Below are 26,382 nucleotides of genomic sequence, written 5' to 3' on the forward strand. Positions count from 1 at the left end.
TTCGTGTGTTTTCCTTAACTATTATTCGGTTGTTCAAAATGTCGTAGTCATTTTCATGATCCTCCAACTCATTTCCCAAATTACACATCATCACTTATTTCGGAGGTTTTCTTTTTGCTATTTGAGCTAATCTGCATTCAATGTAGTGTTTCGCATATTTTTCACTAACATTTTTTTACTTACCGTTTCTATTTGCATTTTTTTTTAACTGGACGAATAAAGGAGGCATCGACAATTGTTCAAATAGATTTGGAAAATTGGAACATATAAAAGCGCGAGCAATTATTCGATTTATAGAAAGAGTTTGGCTTCATTGGTTAGACATATTCATTCTAAAGATGAAGTCCTTACCGTTTATTATTTTGGCTTTGGCCTTATTTTTACCAACTATTTGGTCGGCATCTATTCTCGATTTCGATGTAAGTATCTTAAGCAGAATTAGTGTCAGCGTGTGTTGAGAAAAAAAGTGAAGGTACTTAGGTATGCTAATTTTTGTTTTATTATCCCTTATAGGATAAATTAGCGTTAATTCGGAAAAGGCGATCAGGGGAAGACGATGGCGGTAGTGCTGACGTCGTCGACAATCCTGACGCCGATGACGCCGATGACGCCGATGACGCCGATGACGCCAATGACACCAATGACACCAATGACACCAATGACACCAATGACACCAATGACACCAATGACACCAATGACACCAATGACACCAATGACACCAATGACACCAATGACACCAATGACACCAATGACACCAATGACACCAATGACACCAATGACACCAATGACACCAATGACACCAATGACGCCAATGACACCAATGACACCAATGACACCAATGACACCAATGACACCAATGACACCAATGACACCAATGACACCAGTGACACCAATGACGCCAATGACGCCAATGACACCAATGACACCAATGACACCAATGACACCAATGACACCAATGACACCAATGACGCCAATGACACCAATGACGCCAATGACACCAATGATACCAATGACGCCAACGCTGGCGGCGGCAGCACGGGGGGCGGCAGCACTGACGTTGGCAGCAACGGCGGCGGCAGCACTGACGGCGGAAATACTGCCGGGAACAACGGCGCCGGCAACAGTGGCGATGGCATCAGTAACAATACTGACGGCGATTCAGGCAGTATCTCTGGAAATGGCGGAAATTCTGGTGCAAATTCTAATAACAATGCCGCTCGTCTCCGTCGGGCTCAAAGACTTCGGCGACTTCGGCGACTTCGACGACAGCAAGCACTCCGGCGTCGCCAACGGGCAGCGCGTGCACGCAGGGCTCGTAGAGCCCGCAAACTCCGTAACAAAAGGCGGCGAAATCGCCAACGAAGGCTACGTAATCGACGTAGGCGCAACCGCCGTATTCGCAACCGTCGGAATCGCAATCGCAGAAATCGCAATCGACGCAATCGCAACCGCGGAAATAGAAATCAACGTGGTTAAATCTCTGCAAAATGGTCTGGCATTTCTAAATAAATAGTAAATGCATAGGAGTATGTTTTATTTGAAGTTTTGAGAGACCTTATCTTGCGGATATAGTAGCTGAAATCGTTGGGTCATTTTCAAATGAATGACTTAAAGGTTAATTGTTTAAGTTGGCAGTTTATTAGGCTCGTTAAGGCCTGGTAAAGACTTGGTATTCATCAGTGAACAAGACAACTTTGCCTCCTCTTTCCACTTTACCACATTACGACTTTTGTGTTGGGGGGAAGGCGTTCTTTGCGCTTGTCAATTGCTGCTATAGCAATCAGATACCTGTACAATCGTCATCATCAGGAGCTTTGCTAAAATTTTAGTGCCAGTTAGATAAGGTTCCGAAAATAGGTGAAAGAGGGGGGTGAGGAATGAGGCTTAGTTTGAAACATTGAAGATGCATTAGCCTCATTGCGCTATCTCCTGGTAAAGGGGTATATATATAATTTCCTGTCTGCACCGTCATTGGACAGGACGCTTCCGGGGCATCTCTGTTCTATTCTGACAGACAGCTTGTTATGAATTATATTGGTTACAGAAAGCCGAGCTCTCCACTTCCGCAACCAATGTCAAAACTAAAACCGATGCTTTTAATTTGATATCCCACATGACTATACTTGGTGAAAAAAATGTTCACTCTCCTTTTGGATATAGGGGGATCCCGACTTAAACTGAGCAAACAGTAACAATGTGTTACTCACTGCATGCAATGGGATTCGCAGGTCCCACCTTTCTACCAAATTTCGTATCAATATGTGCAACCGTTTTTTAGATAAAAGGTGTGACAGACAGACAGATAGACGGACAGACAGTAAACTAATTTTAATTAGGTTTTATTAAAAGTGCTCCGGGGTCTCCATATCTTAGCTAATCATCATCATCAACAGCGCAACAACCGGTATCCGGTCTAGGCCTGCCTTAATAAGGAACTCCAGACTTCCCGGTTTTGTGCCGAAGTCTACCAATTCGATATCCCTAAAAGCTGTGTGGCGTCCTGACCTACGCCATTGCTCCATCTCATGCAGGGTCTGCCTCGTCTTCTTTTTCTACTATAGATATGGCCCTTATAGACTTATAAACTTGGTGGTGGCAGTATTTGTCCGTCATCTTCAGTTGGCGGGACCTCCAACTCGCCAATGTTCTGGTTATTCAGTAGCTCATCAAAGTACTCAACCCATCGCTCCAATATGCCCATTCTGTCGGAAATCAGATTTCCCTCTTTGTCTCGGCAGGATGAGCATCGAGGTGTATAAAGCTTCATCCTGCTGACTTGTTGGTAAAACTTCCGCGGCTGATGCGGTTGCTGCCTGTACTTTTCAAGTTCACAGACTTGTTGGTTCTCCCAGGCTTCCTTTTTCCGTCTGTGAAGTCGCTTCTCCGCTCGACGGAGTTCGTGATAAGTCTCTGCACGTGCGCGGGTTCTTTGAGAATGCAACATTACTCAGTATGCGGCATTCTTCCGTTCCATTGCTAGTTTACATTCATCTTCAAACCAGCTGTTCCGACTCCTTTTGCGGCTGGGGTCAAGTATGTTTCTGCCGTATCCATGATAACGTTCTTCAGGTGGTTGTGAAGATCATTTGTTGATGCTTCATCTCCAGGTCCTCTGTTGACTGTAGTTATTGCGGCATCCATTTCCCTCTTATAGGTGTCGCGGAGGGCTGTGTTGTGGATGGCTTCAGTGTTCACTCTCACCTGATTGTCAGAGGTGATTCTAGGTGGTATTATTATACGAGCTCGGAACACCATGCCAACGAGATAGTGATCCGAGTCTATATTGGCCCCCTGTATGTGCTGACATTCATTAAGGCTGAGAGGTGGCGGCGTTTGATCAACACGTGGTCAATTTGGTTGAAAGTAGTCCCGTCTGGAGAGGCCCACGTATGTTTGTGGACCACTTTCCGCGCAAACCAGGTACTTCCAACAACCATTTCGTGTGACCCTGCTAATTGAATAATCCGCAGTTCGTTATCATTTGTATTTTCGTGTAAGCTATGGGAGCCAACGTATCGCCTGAATACGGGCTCCTTCCCTACTTGGCTGTTAAAATCCCCAAGTATGATTTTGATATCATATCTGGGACAGGTTTCGAGGTTCGTTCTACTGCCTCGTAGAAGGTATCCTTCTCCGACTCTACAGTCCCCTCTGTAGAGGCATGAACGTTTATGAGGCTTATATTTCTAAATTTGCCTCGCAAACGCAGAGTGCATAGCCGTTCACTTATGTTTTCAAAGTCGATAACAGCAGGTTTCATTTTTTGGCTGACTAAGAAACGTATTCCGAGCACATGGTTTACTGGATGGACGCTATAATATGTGGTGTAGCGGCTCTTCTCCAGGAAACCGGTCCCTGTCCAACGCATCTCCTGTAACGCTGTTACATCAGCCCTATATTGGGACAGTGTATTGGGTAGTTGTTTATCAGCTTCATCTCTGTACAGGGAGCGCACGTTTCATGAGAAAATGCGCAAATCGTTATTCCGCTCTCGTTGCCGGGTTCGTTGTTGTATAATCCGTCCAGTCCGAGGCTCCTGTTGTGGCTTCGTAACAAGTTGTTTTCCGTGTAGGGTTGTCAGCCTTACCCATCCCCTAACCTGAAGGACCAGTTGGGACAATTTCTTATCTAATCGGTAATAAAATTGCTAGTTCAGTGGTTCTAGGCTCAGAGTTTTCAAGTTCCCCTTCTTGATAAGTACTAAAAACCCGCTAATTAAATTCTTTGACAAAGATTTTAGCTTGCTAACAGTAGTTCGGATAGCTGAGTGGTTGGAGCACAAGGCTGTCGTACGGAAGGTCGCGGTTCAAATCTTGCTGGTGGCAGAGGGATTTGTATCGTGATTTGACGTCGGATACCAGTCGACTCAGCTGTGAATGAGTACCTGAGTCAAATCAGGGTAATAATCTCGGGCGAGCGCAATGCTGACCACATTGTCTCCTACAGTCTACTGTAGTGTACCGTTACGGTCTTGAATGATGTGCTCTAACACACTTCAAGGCCCTGATCCAATATGGATTGTTGTGCCAACGATTATTATTATTATTAACAGGAGTTCAAATTACTGCAGTAAGCTGCTTCGTGAATTTTTGTGATCTCACCCTTCAGAATAGTCTTTACAGCGAACGCAATAACGCTAAAACTCAATTACGGTCCTTCTCTATTAAGTTGGACGTTTGACAAGTAAATCTGTTAGCCTTTTTATTAAGGTAGTGTGTAAAACAAAACCTTATTAAAATCGGTTTATTGTCTGTCTGTCCATCCATCTGTCTGTCTGTTTTTGCCTGGAGGTGGAAATCTTCCAAAGACACTAGTACACACGTTCCAGCCTGTGGGGTTTTTACCGGCTAAAATAACCTCCTAACTCCTGTCCTCTTCCCCGTGGAACCACCACAAAGTATTTCGTCGCGGGGTGGACATGGCTCTAGCCTCTTCCTTCACCCATCGATTGCATGCGTTATCACGCCTTTCTCGCCTCCTCTGCTTCTCTTAATCTGCACTGAATCCGCCCTACCATGTCGTTCACTGCATTCCAGCTCTGCTGGCATGCAAGCATTTTCCCAATTATATTACTGTTCATGCCAATGTCTCCTCTAGAAGTTTTATAAAAGTAGTTCCTTTGTTTCCTATAGCTTTTTTTACGTAAAATTCTTAAAGGGAAAAGTTTAACTGTAGATTTTATTTAAGTATTGCAGGCACGTGTTTCGGACACAACATGTGTCTTTCTTCAGTGCTGGTTCTGTAATAATCAAAGCTAAGCACTGAAGAAGGACACATGTTGTGTTCGAAACACCTGTCAGTAATCCTTAAATAAATCTTCTAGACTCTTCCTTTCGTCAGCGAATCTAGGACAATGGAAAAAAACTCCGGGTCCTCCGGAATTCCGCCGCAGCTGGTACAGTTGGATTAGCTGTCCTGTTTAAACCTATAGCGGTATTTACGGTAACCGCCATGCCCCGTGAGAAACTGCGTGAGATCATAGTTTATCTCACCATGCATTCTCTGCGTCCATACCCTAATGCTGGGAATCAATTTCTAGATCCATCGACGCCTTTTCGCCTGTCTCCACCGTTGCTGACACTTGCTCAATGATTCCTTCCTTTTGGCGTTTTTCATTTGCCGCTCAGGGAAAGAATCGGGTCCATCATAGATACGTGGCATCTCATCACCCAAAATGTCGATTGGCATCACTCCGGCAACTGCATACGCCGCTTCGTCCGAGATGGTTCTATAACCTCAGTACACCCTTAGGGCGGCCTTTCTATACACCGCGCTAATCTTTTGAGCATTGCATGCCGTATGCAATGCATTCGACCAAATTGGCTTTGCGTAAAGCAGTATTGAGCTCATCACTCTAGCTATAAGTAGTCTATAAGTGCATCGTGGGACCTCAACATTACGCCGGTTCGTGATAAGCACCGCCTCTGTTTTATTCTTCGCAAGACCTGCATTTTTCAGCTACTTCTCAATGGCAGTGATTACTTCGGATGAATATAATTCGACATCCGCCAGATCTTTTGCAAAAAAATCACTGCTATGTCATCGGCTTAACCCACTATGGTGGCTTCGCTAGGAACTGGGACGTTGAGGACGTCATTATACATGATGTTCTACAATAGCGGCCCCAGTGCAGAACCTTATGGAACACCCGCAGAGACAATGTATTCTTTGGTTGCATTGTCTGTGTTGTACTAGAGCCTTCTATCCGTTAAGTAGCTGTCGACTAGCACACTTAAGTAATTGCGTACACCAATTGCGCCAATGATCTCCTTATAAGGTTCCAACTGGCAGAGATGAACGCATTTTGCACGTCAAGGGTAATCACAGCACAATATTTTCTAGTGCCACCCTTTCCCTGCATCACATTTTCAACTAAGCCAGCGACCAATTTGATGGCGTCGACCGTTGACCTGGCGGTACGGAAGCCGAATTGTCGGTCTGATAAGCCTCTCAGACTTTCTAAAATTGGGAGCAATTTGTTGTAGATTATTCGCTCCAACATTTTCCCCATAAGGGTCCAATAGACATACAGGCCTGTAGGAAGATAGTTCACCAGGAGGCTTACCAGGTTTAGACACCAGCACTAACCTTTGTTTTTTCCATGTCTCAGGAAACATCTCATCTGCCAAGCATGTTTCAAACAACTCTATAAATATGTCTGGCCTCGACGTAACGGCCAGCTTAAGGGCTTTGTTTGCTATACCGTCGAGGTCGGGCGGTAAATCTCCAGTACTTCTTCTGTCGTTATTGGGGGTAACAACCACATCTAAAGATGTCTGTAGACTATAACCCCTTGTGCTCTCCTGAGGAAACAAACCTTGAATGTTTTTCAGTAGGAGATCGGGACATGTAATTTGCGCAGCTGCCTGACCTCTAAATCTCCCCATCACAACTCTGTAGGCGCTTTCCAATGGGTCTATATCCGCCTCTATGCAGAGTTGCTTGATGCGGTGCCTCTTGCTTCGGTGTATAGCCAGCTTCAGGTTTCTTCGGGCTTCCTTGTAACCACGCAATTATACCCATTGCTCTCTGAGCCGCTCGTCTGGTTCGATGGCATGCCGACTGAAGAACTGACAATTCACTATTCCACCGGCAGTTGGGCCTTCTACTGGGGAAAGTAAAACGTTTCGGCATCGCTGAATCGCTTTCGCGATACATTCGGTGTTTTGGAGGGCTTTTCCTGAGGTTGTACCTTGTATAGTGTCCTGGTCCAACCACACATCTATGAATGTTTGCTCGTCAATTGTTTTCGCAGACCAACCTCACGGTCCCCTCATTTTTGGACGAGCAAATTTCCAATCGCTTAACTTACTTTTCAGCTCAAAGACTATTGCCTGGTGATCACTATGGTTGTACTTTTCACTGACGTTCCAGGAATATATCGCGAGCTAGTGAAGAACTAATAAAAGTCGGATCTACAATTTATTAACCCCGACATCGTTAGTCAATATGCTATGTAACTGCGCGAAAGTCTCCAAGAGAGAACGCCCTCTTCCGTTCGTCAGTGAATTTCCCCATTCAGTGGCCCATGCATTGAAATCACCGGCGATGATTTTTGGTTTCCGTTCTTTTGCATTCAGGACCTCCTGTTCAGCATCTCCTCGAATTCGGCCATTGTCAGGCTTGGAGGAAGATAGCAGCTGTAGACTTATATGCCGTCTATTTTTGCAGTTTGGACAATCGGGTGAGGTATCTAGTTTAAACCTGAAAAGGTACTGGCGATATCCTCCATGCCCCATGAGAAACTGAGTAAGATTATAATTAATCTCATTGTGCCGTCTTTCCAACCACTCCTTGATGGCAGGGATGAGCCTGTGTGTCCACCGACGCTTTCCCGAGCGTTCCCAACGCTCTTGCTATCTATTTAGAGATCTCTCCCCTTCGGCGTTCTTCGTCTGCGATAAAGGAGAGATAGACTTCACATTATATATATTCGTCATCTCATCTGCCAAGATGTCAATGGGCATCATTCCAGAAATGACGAATGCTGCATCATCTGAGACAGTCCTGAATGCCGAGCACACCCTTAGGGCTGTTCTTCTGTAGACTGAACTCAGTTTGTTAGCGTTAAATGCATCCTGCAATGCTTTTCCCCAAACTGGAGCTGCATAGAGCAGGATCGAACACATTACCCTAGCTATAAGCAACCTGGAAGCATGCCGTGGCCCTCCCACGTTCGGCATCATCCTTGCCAGGGCCACACTTGCAGTGGATCCTTTATCATAAACATACTGCAGGTGTTGCTATAGCTAAGCTTCCCGTCTATCATCACTTCTAAGTATTTGATGGCAGGCTTAGAAGTGATGATATGATTCCTGGCAAAATTTCTTCTACAGCGCTTGGTGATGAAGACCGCTTCTGTTTTTTTCCTCCGCAAGTGTCAGACCAGAACTCTCTAGCCAACCCTTAACAGCACTGATCGCTTCGCATGAGTATAACTCAGCATCTTCGAAGTACTTTGCGACAACAACCAGCGCTATATGATCGGCGTAGCCCACCACCGTGGCTTCCTCCGGAAGAGGAAGATTAAGAACATCATTGTACATGATACACCGGGAGTAACCTATTATAGATTACTCGCTCTAGCATTTTGCCCACAGTACCCAAAAGACAGATAGGTCTGTAGGAGGTTGGCTCACCTGGAGGTTTGCTAGCCTTAGGCAGTAGCACCAACTTCTGTCGTTCTCATGATGCAGGAAATATCCCCTCGGACATGCACGTTTCGAATAACTCAGGGAACATGTCCGGTGTGGATTTCACGGCAAGCTTAATGGCTCTATTCGAAACGTCACCCGGACCCGGAGCTTTATTATCTCCTATCCTAGCGCAGATTTCCAGCAGCTCGTCACTGGTGACTGGCGGTATTGCCGTGTCGTTCAGAGGTCGCTGGAAGCTGTCCATGCCGTCCTCTTACTGGGGAAATAACCCCTGGATAATTTTTAACAAGAGTGAAGGGCACGTGATCTGCGGAGATGATTGGACTCTGAATCGTCCCATCACGATTCTATAGGCGCTCCCCCACGGGTTTTCGCCCGCTTCCGAACAGAGCTCCTTAAAGCTTTCCCTCTTGTTCCGTTGGATGGCGAGCGTGAGAGTTTTGCAGACTTCCTTACAGGTGCGCTCTTTTTGGCCTTGTTCGATTCTGCCTACCGCTCTCTGAGCCGCTCTTCTGGCTCGGTGACAGGCTGATCGAAGGCTGGCCAGTTCACCATTCCACCAATAGTTTAGTCTCCTACTGGCGAATGAACACCTCCTAGCCATAGACGCGTCACACGCTTTGGCGATGCATTGGGCCACATGGGCAGCTCTTTCCGTAGAGGCGTCTGCTTTATTAGGTTGGCCTAACCACACCTCTATGAAGGTCTACCAGAGCTTTAGCAGACCAGCCTGATATCTTTCTCGGTTTCGGGCATGATGGTCTTCTGCCCGGTGATTCCACCCATAGCCGAAAGAAGATTGCCTGGTGATCGCTGTGGGTGTAGTCCTTGCTGACGTACCAGGACATACCACGTGCCAGGCTGATCGAAGGCTGGCCAGTTCAGTATTCCACCAGTAGTTTGGTCTTCTGCTGGGGAATGAGCACCTCCTAGGCATTGACGCGTCACATGCTTTGGCGATGCATTGAGCCACATGGACAGCTCTTTCCGTAGAGGCCCCCGCTTTATTAAGTTGGTCTACACCTCTATGAAGGTCTGCTCATCCAGAGCTTCAGCGGACCAGCCTGACATCTTTCTCGGTTTCGGGCATGATGGTCTTCTGCCCGGTGACTCCACCGATAGCCGAAAGAAGATTGCCTGGTGATCGCTGTGGGTGTAGTCCTTGCTGACGCACCAAGACATACCACATGCCAGTGCAAGGCTAACACAAGTTAGGTCTACGATTGAGGGAGACCTACCTTTCTGAAAGGTATTTACATATCCATCGTTGACCAGAATGATATCCAACTGTGCGAAAGCGCCTAATAGACTGCGGTCCTTTGCATTGTCTCTCTGCTACCCCACTCACGGGCCCAAGCATTGAAGTCACCAGCAATCACCCTTGGACTACGACCCTTTGCGTCGAGAACAAGACTATCAAGCATTTCCTCGAATTCGGGCAGTGTCAGGCTTGGTGGGGCGTAACAGCTGTACACATATACATCGTTTATTTTCGCCCACATAGGGCCGCTGTATGTCTGACCCACAGTACATTGTATGGCTTGTCGATCACATGCCCATATCGCCGCTCCACCAGTCGAGTCTGTACGCCACCGCGACGGTTTCTATAGGGTTCGCTAATGATGGCAATTTCCACCTCGGATTCGTAGATGGTCTGCTCGAGTAAATCTTGAGCGACCCTACAATGATTGAGGTTTATTTGAATAAACCTAATTTTTTCATTGAAGCTAGCGCCTTCTTAAATTCTGGGCATTTACCACTTCCGGCAATATGCCGGTAATCCCGTTCCTCACTTCGTTCGCATAATAAGCATTTGGGGCCCCTATTGCACGCTTTGGCAATATGGCCTTTCTCCCCACACCTTCTGCATTGATTGGACCGATCAATGCCGCTGAGCATGTCTTCGCGAAATGACCAAACGCGAGGCACTTGAAGCACCTCTTTAAAGAAATTTGCTCTCTCAGACGGCAAACAACCCATCCGATTCGAACCTTCCTGGCTGCCACACTTCTGCGCTGCGTCCACTGGTAATCGCAATGTGGTCGTTTCGCTTCGGCAAGTTCCTCCAACTTGAACTGTTCCATCAAGGCAGTGCAAATTTCTCCTTTGGATATCTCTTCATCGAGATCCTTGCATTATATATAGACCTCATGTTTTGGGTCCGTACTGTGACATTCTCCCCAAGGGAGTTCTTAACCTGAGTTCGGAAGCCATCAGGTTTCCCCAAGCTGTTTTTTTTTCAGCTCAAACATGAGGTTACCCTTTTGGGTCCTTCGAATCTTGCTGACATTTCCGCCTAGATTTTTTAGGTCGGGGTCAGCTTTGACCTTTTTCAGTATCTCCGCGTAAGACAAACTTCCATTGCTGGAAATTACAATCGCTTCTGGGCGAATTCGCACTTTTGCCTTTTTCTTCGCCTTTTCCTTAACTACCTTGATCCATCCACCCTTGGATTTAATCGAGTCGATTGCCGGAGCTCGCACTTGGGGGACCTGCTTTCTCTCTTCGGTGCCTTTAGTTACGTTTTTCGCAACTATTTGTATGGCTTTTTTCCTCTTAGGCGCCTGCTGACTTCCCAGAGGATTCACATCTCCTTCTTGCACTCTCTTGTTTGGTGGCAAGTTGATCGCAATACGGTAAGGTGTCACTTGGGTCGCCTGCAACACCGTTGGGGCAACAGATTTCGACTTGCTGTTCGAATTTCGTTCCTCCTGCTGCGATTCGTTGTAGAGCACTCTAATTTCTCTCACCATATTTTTTTATGGGTTGGTGGACGTTGTGCTTGTCCTTCACATTTGGCATTCATTGACCTTACCTCCGTTTTATCTTTTTTCATGTTTGGCATTGGCGGAAATCTCAAAGTTGACGAACTTCTTCTGAATGGGTCCTTTTCCTGGTCCTGGAGTACCTCCTGTTGCTGCTCCTCTTGAATATGTGCGGCCGATGTTGTTGCTGTTTTTGTTGTCCAACGATCTGCTTTCAATTCATCCTTCTTCGGTTTTGTTACTGGTGTCCTTGGTAGAGTGGTACTTCGTTTGAATACTTTCTTTTCCAAATCTAAAACACTTGTAGCATTAGATGCCACGGTGGCCAAGTTGTCCACCACCGAGACACTGCGTTCGAGGGATATCGACGACCGGGAGCCCGCTTGCTCACTGCCAAAAGCCGCCGGTACTGGGGTTCCGAGCCCCTGCACCGTAAGTTTCCTTCTTCTCACGTTTTCCATAGTGGTTTTATGTTCTGGGTATCCTTCCCATAGCCATTTTGGTCCACGCACCAGAGATAAGCAAACACTAGCCCATGCACAGTCAAAAAAAAAGTGCATGAACACATATTTACACATCAATAGGTATGCCCCAATTCGCCAGCTGGCGTCGCGCCTGATGGGAGATCTGGCCACTCCTCACAGGAGTGTCTGTCTGTCTGTCACACGCACTTTTTTCAGAAACGGCTGTACCGATTGACACGAAGTTCGGTGAGAAAGTGGGAACTGTGAACGCCCAGACATGCAGTGAGTGATATCCTTCTAGGTTGAGATTTTGGGGGGGGGTCTCCATATATGTAAAAGCGGAGTGCAAAATTTTTTTTCATTGAATATAGTCATGTGGGGTATCAAATGAAAGGTCTCGATTAGTACTTTTCGAAGCCGGTTTTAGTTTTGAGATTTGTTAAAAAGGCGGGGAGGGGGGGGGGTGGAAAGTGATGATTTCTTTAACGGACCCATATTACCATATTTTTGGAAAAAATGAGTAAAACCCCCCTTAAGTTTATCCCAGAGTTGTAAAAGTTGGTAGTAGTATAAAATATAATATGGAGCATATTATCCGCAAGTTTGATCAAAATCATACTATTACTAACAAAGTTACAGTAGCTCAAAATTGTCTTTACCGTGTAAATTTACTGCAACTAAATATCAATGCATATACATAACGGGCTACGTACAAATGGGATAGTTCTATACTTAAATATACTCACAGAAGAAGCAAGCAAAACCTTTCATACCTGAAGCACCCAGCTTCCGGTTTCCCGATTTGTTTCTACTATACAAGTAATGCTTTCTGATTCTTGGATCCATACATCTGTTTGGTAGAAGGAATGAAATGATCCTCAAACATAGAGAAAGCAGAAGAATGCGTGGCGAGATATACATATGATATGGATCAAAATTGAACTTTATTTCTAGATTCAATATGGTGGAACTACTCAGGGCACCTGGTCACTGTGATGTAGAAGGAAATGAGATCGCGATGCATTAGTAACAGAGTATTTAATTTCCTTCATGCCGGGACCAGAATAATGCTACTATCAAAAGCGGGGAACAAGCTTCTATAATGATAGATGGCAGAATCTTAAAGCTGCTAGACACACTAAATTGTTCCTGTCAGAACCGAACAAGCAATGCAAAGTTTATCCTGAGGAAAACCAGGGAGACTTGTAGAAGTATTGTGGGCATTTTAACCGGCCAAATTCACTAGGTGTTCAGAATAGGAATTCTAGGAGATGATACGTGTCAATCCTGTACTGAGGTAGTGGAATCCACGGAATGTTTTCTATGTAAATGCCCCCATATGGACGCATCAGACATCAGGATTTTGGTGGTGGTTTGGCAGCGGGTAGCACCGCATCCACTAATGGAAATGCTGGAATGGTAGGCAGGCAGATATCGGCTGTCGCTACGGTGAGCCAATTAGCGCTGTAGTGCGCCGTTTAACTACCACAAACTCCAAAGATCATCGCTGCTGTGGTAAGAACAAGAGTGTCAGAGTCCAGTCGGCTCAAATCTTCAGAGCCAGTCCGTAGCATTCATGAAGGAAAGCAGCTCTCCTATCCTGAGATCCTCGAAGAATGAGTTACTTAGTCCCCGTAGCCTGGCTTTTGCTAGAGCTGGGCAATGGCAAAGGAAGCGACTGAGCGTTTCTCCCTCTTCTTCGCAGCTTCGGCAATTTGAATTTTACACTATTCCGAATCTGGTGCCGTGGCTAACCCACCGTGCAGACCGCCGTAGCCCTGCATGCATTTGCACGCGTCTGGTACAAGAATTCTCGCGAGCGGATTTTTTTATAGACAGGCCAAATCTTCTTTAACTTGGGGCAGGTGGTAAGCATTCACTATTTGAAGTCGGCGGCTGCTAAGTAGTGCGAGCAAAATTTGCTCCTGACATTCACCGGCGGAACAAAGACTGGACGTCCGTACGACTCTTTTACGCTGTGTATATCCAAAGAAATTCACGCACTGGTTCCTCAGACCATCTTTGATCAATCGGTGAAGAATACAGTATCGTAACATTTCAACATACCGCTGGTCTTCCACTCTGCTCTGGTTGGAATTTTCACAGAAAAGTTGTTCGTGTAGCTTGGCATGCGTATGGCGTAGTCTGTACGGAGTGTTCAGAGTTTCCGCGACACTTCTCTAGGATGTTACTATTGCCGTAAGGTTTCGTTGTCCAACATCCTGACACACGTATTCTGACAGCACTGCATACTACAGCGTATTTAATTGCGAATTCCAGAGGGAGGAGGTGTAGGAATACATTGAAAGTATCTGGCGGGGAGTACTGCAGAGCCCCGCTAGCACCTGTGCGCTAAGCTAAGCTAAGTTCAGTGCTTACCACCACACAATAGAACCGTACGTTAGGGTAAGACGAACCACGACTGTGTAAATCCAGAGAACCATTGTCTTACAAAGATCCTCTTGCAGGCGTAGAAGGCTATATAAGCCTTCTTAACGATCAAATTTATGTTTAATCTTCAATTTAACTTAGGATCAAGGATCACACCCAGATCCTTTACATTGTTGTTACTTGAAAAATTCGCTTACGCTGTGGCGGTACATAAAGAATTATATCAACTAATTTGAAGTAAAACTTCAGGCTTTGCAATGGTGCACTTCTAATCGCTAAAAGCAAACTAAGATTAATTGTCTCTGAAGCTGTACGCTGCGTATAAGGTAGGTAGAGTAGTTGAATCTGAGTCTGACCCTCATTGATGGGTTGAGACCTGCTTCCTCACTCAGCGAAGTTTCGTCCTTTAGTAAGGTATTCATCGGCTTTCAATGGCGCCCACTGCGAATAAAACCTTAATTGTTGTCGGTCAAGCTTTGTTTGCTGCCGACTGTCAGATGTTACCAACGCTCCCGTCTCCCTGGCCCTAGTGCCTTGAACGTAATGGCCGGGAGGCGACCTGAAGCGTTTTTTTTTCGCTCAGAGGTAGATAGATATTTTTTCAATAAAAAATATTTTCAAGTGGTTGTGTTGGTTTTTCACATTCCTGTAGTAGGAAAGACGGAGACCGTGTAGCGTCCATAAATTAAATCGCGATCGGAACACTAATGGTTATTTTAAAGTGTCATGTCTGAAAAGAAAAAGTGTGATCATCTGGGGTTTTTAAAGAACTGTAGATTGAATAAGGATAGACTCAATTTCTTATTGAGTTTAATTCAATTAAATCTAATCCAGGGCCATCTATGGACGTTAATAAAACCTCCGAACCTCCGATCTTAAGTTCGTATAGTCAACGCATCCGCCGGTAAAATTTTGACAGCAAATTTAACCATCTTAAGCTACAATTTTGCAAATGTTTTAAGTTGAACATAGTTAGGGCTTATAGCAGCCACAGTAACACGCCAATAGACTATTTTCTCATAAGATACCGCCATTTCTTCCGCGTCACGATTGCAAAGTGATACTCTACAAAACAATCGCACCTCAATATGGGCCGTTGATTGCAGTCCTGCGCAGCAAACTACTGTTGCTCTCGATTCCGTATGGGTAAACAGACTTATTTATAAATCAATAGAAAACGAGTTTCTCATCCCGATGATTGGACTTGCGAACGTTAACGTGGGATATGAAATTTCTGATCCATTGCAAGTATCTTCGGGAGTACCGCAGAGACCCGGTTCTAATCCAACTCTATATAACATTTCCACGGCTGACATCCATTCACAAGAAAGATATTAACTTGAAGCTTAAAGTCTTGAACAATGCAGTGAGTAGATGAAAATCGACAGAATACCTAGAAACTTAGGAGTTAAAGGGAAAACCACATTAGAAGGTGTTCAGAATTGATTATTTTTATAGTATGGGTCGTGAACTTAGCTCTCCTAGAATATGCTGCAAAAATTCAAAACGAAATTCGTGTTCTTTCAGATTTTGTGAGCGTAAAATCAAGCGATTATCAAGTATAGGCTCAGGCTCGAGCGCCCAGGATGGAGTCGCTTTATGTCCTTACGTAATTTTGTAGCGTTATGTAAACAGCGCATTACTTGGGATCAATTAAACCTACCAGTGCATTTGTATTTGTTGTATTTTATGTTTAATAAAGAGTTTAGAGTAAAATTTAACCTCTAATTTAAACCAACCAAGACTTCTTTTTCTTTAGCCTTTGTCCCGTTCACAAACGGGGTCGTATTTTATCAAAGGCCTAATCATCACCCAGCGTATCAAGCCACCGTTGTTTCGGCTGGCCCTTTGGTCGCTGTAGAGTTTTCAAAAAATTTTTTACCTTACCTTACCTTAGTTATTCTGAAATCCGAAGCACACTGGCACTTCAATTATGAAAGTTTTTATGTATTTCATATTTGAGAATATTTAATTACACGATGATTCCATTTGTATCTGAATCTAATATATCAGACTTAAGGCATAGTAAATTCACACGAAGTGGACAACTTTGGCGATTCCCTTTAAACTTGCTAGTATCATGCCTTATCATATGTTTTACGTTTTTGTGGAATTTTGTAAATTTAAGGGGGCCGTTTCAATGAAATTCGAAAATAGAACAGAAATACTATTATTATTCTTATTTGAATAGGAATCAACATGTGATATATTTTGAGGATTAGCTTATTTATAGTAGCATTTTTTAGGTTTTCACAGCAGCTGGAGACGAAGTAGGAACAGTTCATTATGGTTCTAAGCTGCATCACATCCGGTGAAGTTTCGCCCCTTGTGGATAAAATGGCTAGTTACCGCAGCATGTGGACATGGTCTCCTCCTCCAACAAGAAGAGTTGTTCGCCTCAGCCGTCAATGCCTTCAAATGAAGTAAATCGCTGGGCTTGAGGGTCTCCCCGCAGGCTGGTTATTGCGGATCATTTTGGAAGAGTGTGCCGAGTTTAGATGTGCTCTTCATTCGCTTTTTATTGACTTTGAGAATGCTGTGGATGGCGTGAGCATTGAGTGTGTCTGACGTGCTTTCCGCAGGAGGGACATTCCGGAGAATCCAATAGCTATTGTCAGAAAAATGGGCCACTGCACACCATCTCCACTAATGGGTAAAGCATCGAAGACATTGGTCATTTTTACCAACACCAGCACCGAACTTGACGTCAGTCAACTCATTACCAACGTTAGATTCTTCTTCTGCTGTCTGCTTGTCAAAAATCTGAAAATGCATTTATCTTGTCACTTTACATTATGTTAAGAATGTTTTTACTAAAATTCTTTCTGTATTGCTATATGGAAGTAGTACATTTAGTGCCGGCTACGCCATGCAATGGAATCCATTATGTTAAGATGGCTGACGAGTAATGGCATCAGTTTTTCCATCGATTGTTGCAATGCGAAAATCGAATGTGGTGCTGACTTGTGTGGAGTAAAGACTCTTTGGCATGTGCCGACGATAAAGCATATGGCATCGGAAATGTCAATCGAATGTTCTAAACTTTTATCAAGTGTGGGGATTGCAGACAGTTCTTATCAAGGCGAATTTTCGCCTTCGCTGACAAGTGCATGGTAAACGCTATTCAAATGCAAAGTTTTAAAAAAAAATTATATGGAAGCTTAACCGTCGTCGGCAAGCTTTTCCAATTAAAACAAGTCGGAAAACGGAAGCTTCATGTTACAGGTATGAAAGGTTTTGTTACAATTGTACATACATGTGTTGTATATGCATTAAATATCTAGACTATTCACTGAATTAAGACTTACTTTTTCGTTTTGCTAGTAATATTTATTAAACTTGTAAATACCGATATTTCGGGAACCATTTGTACTCTCTTTGTTCCAATCCAAATAATTTAATCGCTAGAAACACCGCGAGATTACACTTAGAGACTATTCACTTCATTATTGAAATGCAGAGCAATTTATACACCTATCTCCAAAAAAAGGGGTTTTTCGCATGCTGGAGGGCGCTATGGTCATCTTAGAGAAAAAATGTCAACGTGCGGACTTAACCACATTCCGCAAACTAGGATTAGTAAAAAATATTGGAAGCTCAATTTCTGATGCCTTATTCAACTTTTTTTTTTGTAAATTTTGGCCTTTTTTCAAGGCATCTTGAATAAGAAAAAAACTACTGAATGACTCGCAATTATCCTAGTTTGGTGACCGTAAAAGTATGTTCTGAATAGGTCGTAAAAATTTCAAAGAATTTCTCTGGATAGATTTTGGGCTGGACCGTTTGTAAACTGGAGTTTGTAAACTGCCTTCATCCAAATCGAGCAGGCGGCACGAGATCTTGGGCTCCACATCAATGAAGGCAACACAAAATATATGGTGGCAACGTCAGCACCCAAAATTGACCAACCAACAACATCGAACTGCACTGGTTAAACGGGAAGAATAAAGATAGGAGACTACAACTTTGAGACCGTTGATAATTTCTCCTATCTAGGGTCGAAAATCACAACAGATAACAGCTACGATGATGAAATCCGCACACGGTTGTTGGCAGCCTACAGAGCCCATATCAGATTACAAAAACTGTTCCGCTCGAAACATCTCACCGTAGGGTCAAAGCTCTCACTGTACAAGACAATGATCTTGCCAGTTCTCATGTATTCCTCGGAGACTTGGGTTCTTCATCATCATCATCAACAGCGCGACAACCGGTATCCGGTCTAAGCCTGCCTTAATAAGGAACTCCAGACATCCCAGTTTTGCGCCGAGGTCCACCAATTCGATATCCCTAAAAGCTGTCTGGCGTCCTGACCTACGCCATCGCTCCATCTTAGGCCCTTATAGACTTTCCAGGCTGGATCATCCTCATCCATACGGATTAAGTGATCCGCCCACCGTACCTATTGAACCGGGTTTTATCCCCAACCTGACGGTCATGGTATCGCCCATAGATTTCGTCGTTATGTAGGCTACGGAATCGTCCATCCTCATGTAGAGAAGTCATTCGAATGTCACTCCGACCGATAAATACGCGCTTTATTACGGCGATCGACATAAACCTGGCATGTGACATTTCACCTGTATAAATACTGTAATTTCCGAACGACCCCTAATATTAAAAAATCACTTTGCCCATATATTCTACACTATATTTAGATACAATTGATGCCGGAAAAAAATCAATTCCTCGTATCCAGCACGCGGGGTGACCCCTTAAGGACCGTAACGGTACACTACAGGGCTACAATACTCTGTAGGAGTAGGGCCAACATTGCGCTCGCCCGTGATTATTATCCTGATTTAACTCAGGTATTCATTCACAGCTGTGTCGACTAGTATCTGACGTCAAGTCACGATACAAATCCTGCTGCCAGCGATGAGATTTGAACCATATCTGTCCGTTTCTAATATACTATTACTAAGTTTATTTGGGTCATATATGAGAATGGGACCTTGGAAAAAGGCAATCCATCTCCTTTTTCAATTAATATCTGTACCGAAACCTGCGTCGTAAGGGACTAATGCATAAATCATCTTCAATGTCTGCTGAGTGGTAAAGTATTTTAAGATAAATTACTGAGTTAGAGATCTAATGAAACTTTGAAGCTCATCTTCTGTTGACTGTATATATACATGCATACGAGGTTAGACAATTAAGTAATGAGACTGATTTTATTGCCGCGTTTGTGGTAGATCTAGAACCTTCAAGTTCCCTTCCCTTTTCCCTCTCCATTGAAATATTCACCATCGCTCTAGCTTGTTTTGTTCGGCTACTGTGTCGTGTTGAGTAGACGTGTGTTGGTGGTGCTCGTCACAAAAATGGAGAAGCGAAATCTAGAGCAACGCGTCACAATAAAATTTTTCGCCAGATTGAGCGAAACAGCTTCAGGAACGTAGATTGTAAAAGTGCATGGTGATAGTGCTCATAGTCGTGCCCAGGTGTTTCGATCGCATAAAGAGTTTAAGGAGGGGCGTGAAAGCGTGGAAGACGAGGTGTGGAGTGGGAGACTAGGCAAGGTGCGGACTGACGCGAATGCGCAGCGTGTGCGTGCCCTAATCCGTGAAGATTGGCTTTTAGCAGTTCGAATGTTGGCCTCGGAACTGGGTATGAATCGTGAAACAGTCAGAAAAATTTTGACAGCCGATTTCGGGATGAAAAAGTTGTGCGCGAGGGTGGTTCCAAAGAACCTTTCTGAGGAGCAAAAGCAGCATTGAATGACCGTCGCAGAAGACTGTTTGGAACAAGTGGAAAACGATCCCAAGCTGATTGTTCGAGTTATTGCAGGCGATGAGAGCTGGTTACGACCTGCAAAACAAACGCCAAAGCTCACAATGGTTGTCTCCGCACGCCCCCCGCCCGAAAAACTCGCATGAGCAAGTCGAAGGTGAAAATGATGATTATTACCTTTTTTGATAGCCGTGGAAACGTCCACAAAGAATTTGTTTCACCGGGGCAAACCGTAAATCAAGTCTACTACCGCCAAGTACTCGAAAGATTGCGAAAACGAGTCAACAGGGTGCACTCAGACATCGTGTCTTAGTATTTCGCCTCTAAACGGATCGACTTGTTGGAACAGCCGCCTTATTCGCCCGATATGTCACCCCGTGACTTTTTTGTTCACTAGAACAAAATCGATGGTCAAAAGAACCCTTTTTGAGTCAATTACGGACATCCAAGCAGCCGGGACGAGGGTACTCGCGGACATCCCAGTCGAAGCGTTCCAGAAATGTTACGAAGAGTGAAAAATTCACTGGAATCGCTGTATAGCTGCCCAAGGGGACTACTTTGATATACGGTTTTTATGGAATTAGTCTCATTACTTAATTGTCTAACCTCGTATGTGTAGCTGTTACGGATGTAACGAAGCTTTAGGTATGAAAGATTTTGTGACAATATTTCGTTGCACGACGGTCCTTTTTGTATATAGTAAGTAAGTCATATGTATTATTAGATATGAATTGAATACATATGATTATTCAATTCAATGTGATATTGGCTTTCTAAATTGGCTTGAACCACAGTTAATTCGCACAAAGTAGACGATGATATTCTATAAATTCCTTCCTAAAAGTACGGTTCGGTTTAAACTTTTCAATATTGTGCTGTACATTTTTCGTAATCGTGAATTTAATGGACGTTTTCTAGTAATATTTGAAGATGTGGGAGCATATTATTATTAACTTCGAGATCAACATCAAATGTGTTTTGAAGCAAGATGATTTTGCATAGAAACGTCATCAAGATTTCAGCTCAGTAGTTTCTGAGAATGAATTTTGTCTCACTTCAAATTTGTACTTTCTAAGCCTCACCCTCACTCAATAGATTCGATTTCCGGAGAAAAGTGCGTGTGGCTAACAGGCAGATGGATGGAAGTTTTTACACAAAATCTGAAAGAGGCTAAAATGATGTTTTGACATCACGGTCATTACTAATTTTTCCACGTAGCACCCATTCGATTTTGGTCAGGAAAAGTAAACTACGTACACTTTCGGTCATCTCGAACCAAATTTTATGTAAAAATAAACAGCTCTTGCCAAAAATTTAGATTTCAAATCATCTCTTTTACAGACTATCTTAAATCGAGCAATTTTCCTACTCTATCTGCCTGGTTGTCTGCTACGCGCAATTTTCTCAGAAACGGTTATACCTGTTGACACGAAATTTGCTAGAAGTTGTTGGAAGTATGAACTTTGAAGCCTATCACATGAAGCGAAAGACATTGTTTTACGATCCATGAAAGATCTCAATTAGGTTAGGAGGCTAGAAATAGATCTTTTACTTCACGGGTCTATTCTCAGAAACTATCCAACCGAAAGACCCCATGAAGGTATTCCTTTGAGATATTTAGGTTTAAAAATACTCTTCATACCGATATCTGTTTGAATTAAGTTAATAATAGTACATTATTACATTTTTTAGGAAGTTGACTGTAAACCCTCGTACAAATAGGACAGTTGTGTTCTCAAATATTCTTCCAGAAGAAATATACACAACCTTTCAATCCTGAAAAGTTGCGCTTATGGGTTTCGATTTCTTTCAAATATTTAAGATATGGTAGTTTATTTTAGAACAAGTTCTGAGCTTTTGAATAACGCAAATGGATGATCTGTTTCTTGGTAAGCGTCATCTAAGCTACATCTTACCCTTAAAAAACAGCGCTGCGCCTGTAGTATAATGTTATTGAATAAGCACTTTCTGGGGAACTCCATGATCAATTATTTATAGTGTTGAATTGTCGATCATTTTCAGTCAATGTGTTTAACTTGCTTCAATGTTTTCTCCAAATATTTTCAGAAATTTTCAGTTTTAATCAATACGTTGTGTTTATCGGAAGCACTACTGCACTTATTCAAATATTTCTCTTTTCAATTCATCTGGTCTAATGTTTACTTTAATTTGATAGCGTTCACCTTTCTCTCGGTTTTGTATTGTATCTGATTAGCTCTTTTCGAAACTGATCTTATTTCTGATTCTGGATGAGACATAAGAGAGTGAGGGCCTAAAATGTATGCCCCAAGAGATGTAACAGGTCTCGTTTTTAGAACCCATCCAACCGAAAAATCTGAAATCTGTGGTTAGTGGTGCAACTTACTACTGGAAATCTAGGGATCAAAATATTTTCCATTTCGAGATCTGCTCAAATGAAATTAATAATAGCCTACCATACTTTTGAAATCATTATAATATAGATAATATAAATCAGTATAATATAACACATAATTCTGTATTTTCGTTAGTACTAGCGATATTCAACTCAAATTCGATCAAAGAAAAATATCGAGCTGACCAAAAAAGTAAATATGAGGGTCTTTTTGTATTGATATTTTGCAAAATTTTTTGGGAGGAACTTTTATTTAAAATTAGTCTACTCTACAAAAAATAGGTGAATTTGGTTTATGTTTCACATCATTCACAAAACTTGTCGTATCACTATAATTTTTTTTTGTTTATTTAACAACTAAACAATAACTTCATAAATGCTTAACTAGAATTCCGTTGCTCGTCCTTTTGCCTTAATTACGGCTCTAATCCTCGCTGGCCTTGATGAAATAAGATTCTGCACCATTTGCAGGTCAATATCGTCATTCCACCTTCTAAAGAGGCTTCTATTCAGCTACCTTTTTCTCCACTAGTGCCCACAAGTTTTCTATGGGGTTTCAATTCGGGGTGCTCCCGAGCCAAGTCAGGTGCTTTATTGAGTTTTCGGCGAGAAAGTCACGCATCTCCAAAGCAAAAATGGTCAAATAACTGGGAAACCTTCAATATTTCTTATAAAACAGCTAGAGAAGGAAAACAAATTATTACTTACAACATGGGACCTGTGACAGGACACAGAATCGCCTTGAAAGATGACCTCACTGGAATACTGATATTGCTCTTAAATGCAAAGTATCAGATGCTCCTCCAAAATTCGTTTTTAAGGTGGGACCATTGACTCTTCCATCAATTAATGAAAGTCCTTTCACACCATAAAACGAATAGCAGCCGCAGATCATCCGGCTCATCGGCTGGCGGACTGTGGCCTGAATGTACTCCCCACTGAATCGCTAACTTGACTTCTCCATATGGATAGATAGATGCATTCCATTCGCCCCAAAAATATTAAATTGGGGTTCATCGGAGAATATTAGAGATTGCCACTGTTCCAGTGTCCAATTTTCGTGGTCCCACGCCCATAAATAACGTTCCTTCCGCGCTCTTCCATTTAAAAAATGCTTTTTTTTGAAGGACGTCGGTCATGAAGTCCACCCTCTCTGAGCCTCCGACGAACCGCTGATGCATCAATTTCTGTCCCAATGGCATCCTTGAGCTGTTTTTAATGTTCGATGAACTTTTCAACCGATCTCATAGGCAAAATCTCCGCATCAGTCTGTCTTCGGCTGATGTAGTCTTTCTCGTCCTTCCAGAACCCTGTTTTCGGGCAGTAGACCCAGTGGCCCCAAATTTTTTCAAAAAGTCAGCTACAGAGGACTCACTAAAGCCCACAACGACCGCTATTTGTCGTGTGCTATATTTTTCATGGAATAAGGCAATTATTTCTCCTTTACCGATATCACTCATTTGACCTGTTTTTGCCATTTTTTTTAATTAATGCACTTCAAAAACTTACCACTGCGAAAAACTACAATCTAACGGTGCTAATACTTTCTTCACGTCAGTATTTATACAATAAAAAAACTGTAAGTTCAAATTAAAATAGCGGACTTACGCGATATTAAGTAAGGTGCACTTAACTGATCGGATTTTTTTTTGCCCAGTATTGTATGTATGCTTCTGTGTACAAATTAAAGCGGTATCCGAATAATTACAGCCGTTAATTGAAAAACAAAAAAGTCAGTTCACTCTCTATTTGCCCTCCACACGCAATTTTGCGGGAAACGGTAACACCTATGTGTGTACGTGTGTGGAGTGGGGGGCAGGCACAGCTTTTGAGTGTTTCAATCGAAGGGGCCTCAACAGCCCCGTCTAACGGAATATTCCAGATTCGTTTATGTATCGGAGGATTTTCATTAGTAGATACGATGTTACTCACAGCAACTGGAGCACATCACTACCAAAAATCTGATGTCTAATCCGTCAGATAGGAAATATTCCATAGATTCCGCTTTCTCATTAAAGGATGGACATTTGTCATCTTGTAGAATTTCTATTCAGAACGTATGCCTAGCTAGCGAGGTATGACCAGTAAGAATATCTGCTACTTCCACAAGTCTACTTGCTTTTCCACAAGATACATTTTGCAGTATGTTTGTTTAGTTTTGCGAGTAGGAGGTTGGCGTGTCAACCGGACATTTGTCCTTATGAAAGCTTGTGCCCAGTTTTTGATAGTAGTACTGGCCATAATCCAGAGAAATTGAACCTATTTTTGCTGTAGCATCCGAGATTACATTTCCTCCTACATCACAGGGACTAGGTATCCAGGTCGATTTCCTTCTTTTTTTTCAGCCTTTTTCCCGTTCACAAGCGGGGTCGGCTCGTCGTGATCGGTTTCGCCATTTGGATCTATCGAATGCCTGATCTGGGTGCAATCTTGAGGCTTTTAAATCTCCATCCAGCGTATCAAGCCACCGTTGTTTCGACCTGCCTTTTGGTCGTTTACCATCGACTTCGATGTTCAAATCAATCTTCGCAAGTGAATTCTCGTCAGCACGAATTACATGACCATACCATCGATGATGTCTCTCTCGCAACTTTTCCACGATCAGCGCAACCCCATAACGATCGCGGATATCCTTATTTCGGATGTGATCAACGTAAGATCTTCGTCTCCATTACCGCAAGACGGCGTTCACTGTCTTTTGTAGTTGGTCAACACTGAGAACCATAGAAAGCGACAGGACGAAGGACATTGCGGTAAATTTTAGACTTACAATGTTCGTTGATACGTCGATCACAAAGAACACCAGTTGTGGAACGCCACTTCATCCAGGTTGCGTGAATGCGTGAAGCAATTTCATAACGCAGTTCTCCATTGGCTGATAGCGTTGCCCCGAGGCATTTAAATCGCTCAGTTCTGGGCAGATCACTGCCGCTGACAGTGATTGTGCCTGTTTCATGGGGATCGGTCGTCAAAAATTCAGTTTTGTTTAGATTCAATCTGAGACCGTGTTGCATGAGACGATCATTCCATTTTTGGACAAGGTGCTCGAGATGATTTTTGCTATCAGATACTAGGAAAACATCATGCATAAAGCAGTGGGTAGGGCGCACGACGTTGGATATCCCGTGTGACGGTGTCCATAACAAGAGCAAAGAGGAGTAGTGAGAGGGCGCTTCCTTGATGAACACCAACAGAGACACGAAGCGATTTTGATACACCCGCCATACTTCGAACTTTACTTTTCGGATCCTGGTAGAGCAGTTGAACCCAGCGCACGAGTTCTTCTGGCACTAAGTGTTGTCATGAAGCATACCAGATGAATTCGTGTGGCACACAGTCCAACGCTTTCTCTAGATCCAGATATACAATGTAAGGAGTGCGATGCTTCTCGCGGTGTTTCTCCATGAGTAACCCTGCAGTGTGTATTGCGTCAGTAGTTCCGTAGTTTTTAGGTTTCCAGGTCGACTCTATCGTATTAAATCTACAGATGAAGTTGGAAGGAATTCTACAATCCTGGACGGGGTCAAAAAAGTTCTTCACTATCACTGCAGATTGTAAATGCGCCTATCCTTCAATCACTTGTCACACACACAGGTTTCTGCTCTTAGTATCGCATCGCAATCTTTCAGTTTGTGGCATATTGTTGCAAAAGAAAATCCCACTTTTTGGTTTTGCCGAAATATGGTCTCCTGTTACAAAAGCTTTTAGTCCGTTGTGCTACCATAGACATAAGTGGATTAGTTTATGAACCTAAGTGTTGTGAATGTATATTCAAGATTACAAACTAAATAGTTCATGCAGACTGCAACATAGCGAAGGGTTTCCTCCTCATGTCTGGAAGAAAAAAGATCACTTGATTTTTGTTCTTTTTGTAAATAATACCATCATGGTTTTATTTGGCCTGAAGCCTGAGGCGCCAACTGTTAACCAAATCAACGGTGTGTTGTATATTTGTGTACCCGGTTCCGAGGTTTCAATAAACAGTTAAAACAGTCACGTTA

General features: G+C 43.3%; 2 protein-coding genes across 3 annotated transcripts in view; both read left to right on the top strand.

The window, feature by feature from the left end:
• The window catches only part of LOC119650117 (acyl-CoA-binding domain-containing protein 5), a 200,153-nt gene that overhangs the window by 74,688 nt on the left and 99,083 nt on the right, over window positions 1-26,382 (top strand). The gene's annotated exons all lie outside the window — the stretch shown is intronic.
• On the top strand, window positions 181-1,517 carry LOC119650112 (dentin sialophosphoprotein-like). Its single transcript, XM_038052635.1, has 2 exons — window positions 181-419; window positions 514-1,517. Exons 1-2 carry the CDS (start codon window positions 339-341, stop codon window positions 1,474-1,476), a joined length of 1,044 nt encoding a protein of 347 aa, XP_037908563.1. The 5' UTR covers window positions 181-338; the 3' UTR covers window positions 1,477-1,517.

The sequence above is a fragment of the Hermetia illucens genome, chromosome 2 (assembly GCF_905115235.1).
Source record: "Hermetia illucens chromosome 2, iHerIll2.2.curated.20191125, whole genome shotgun sequence".
Classification (NCBI taxonomy): domain Eukaryota; kingdom Metazoa; phylum Arthropoda; class Insecta; order Diptera; family Stratiomyidae; genus Hermetia; species Hermetia illucens.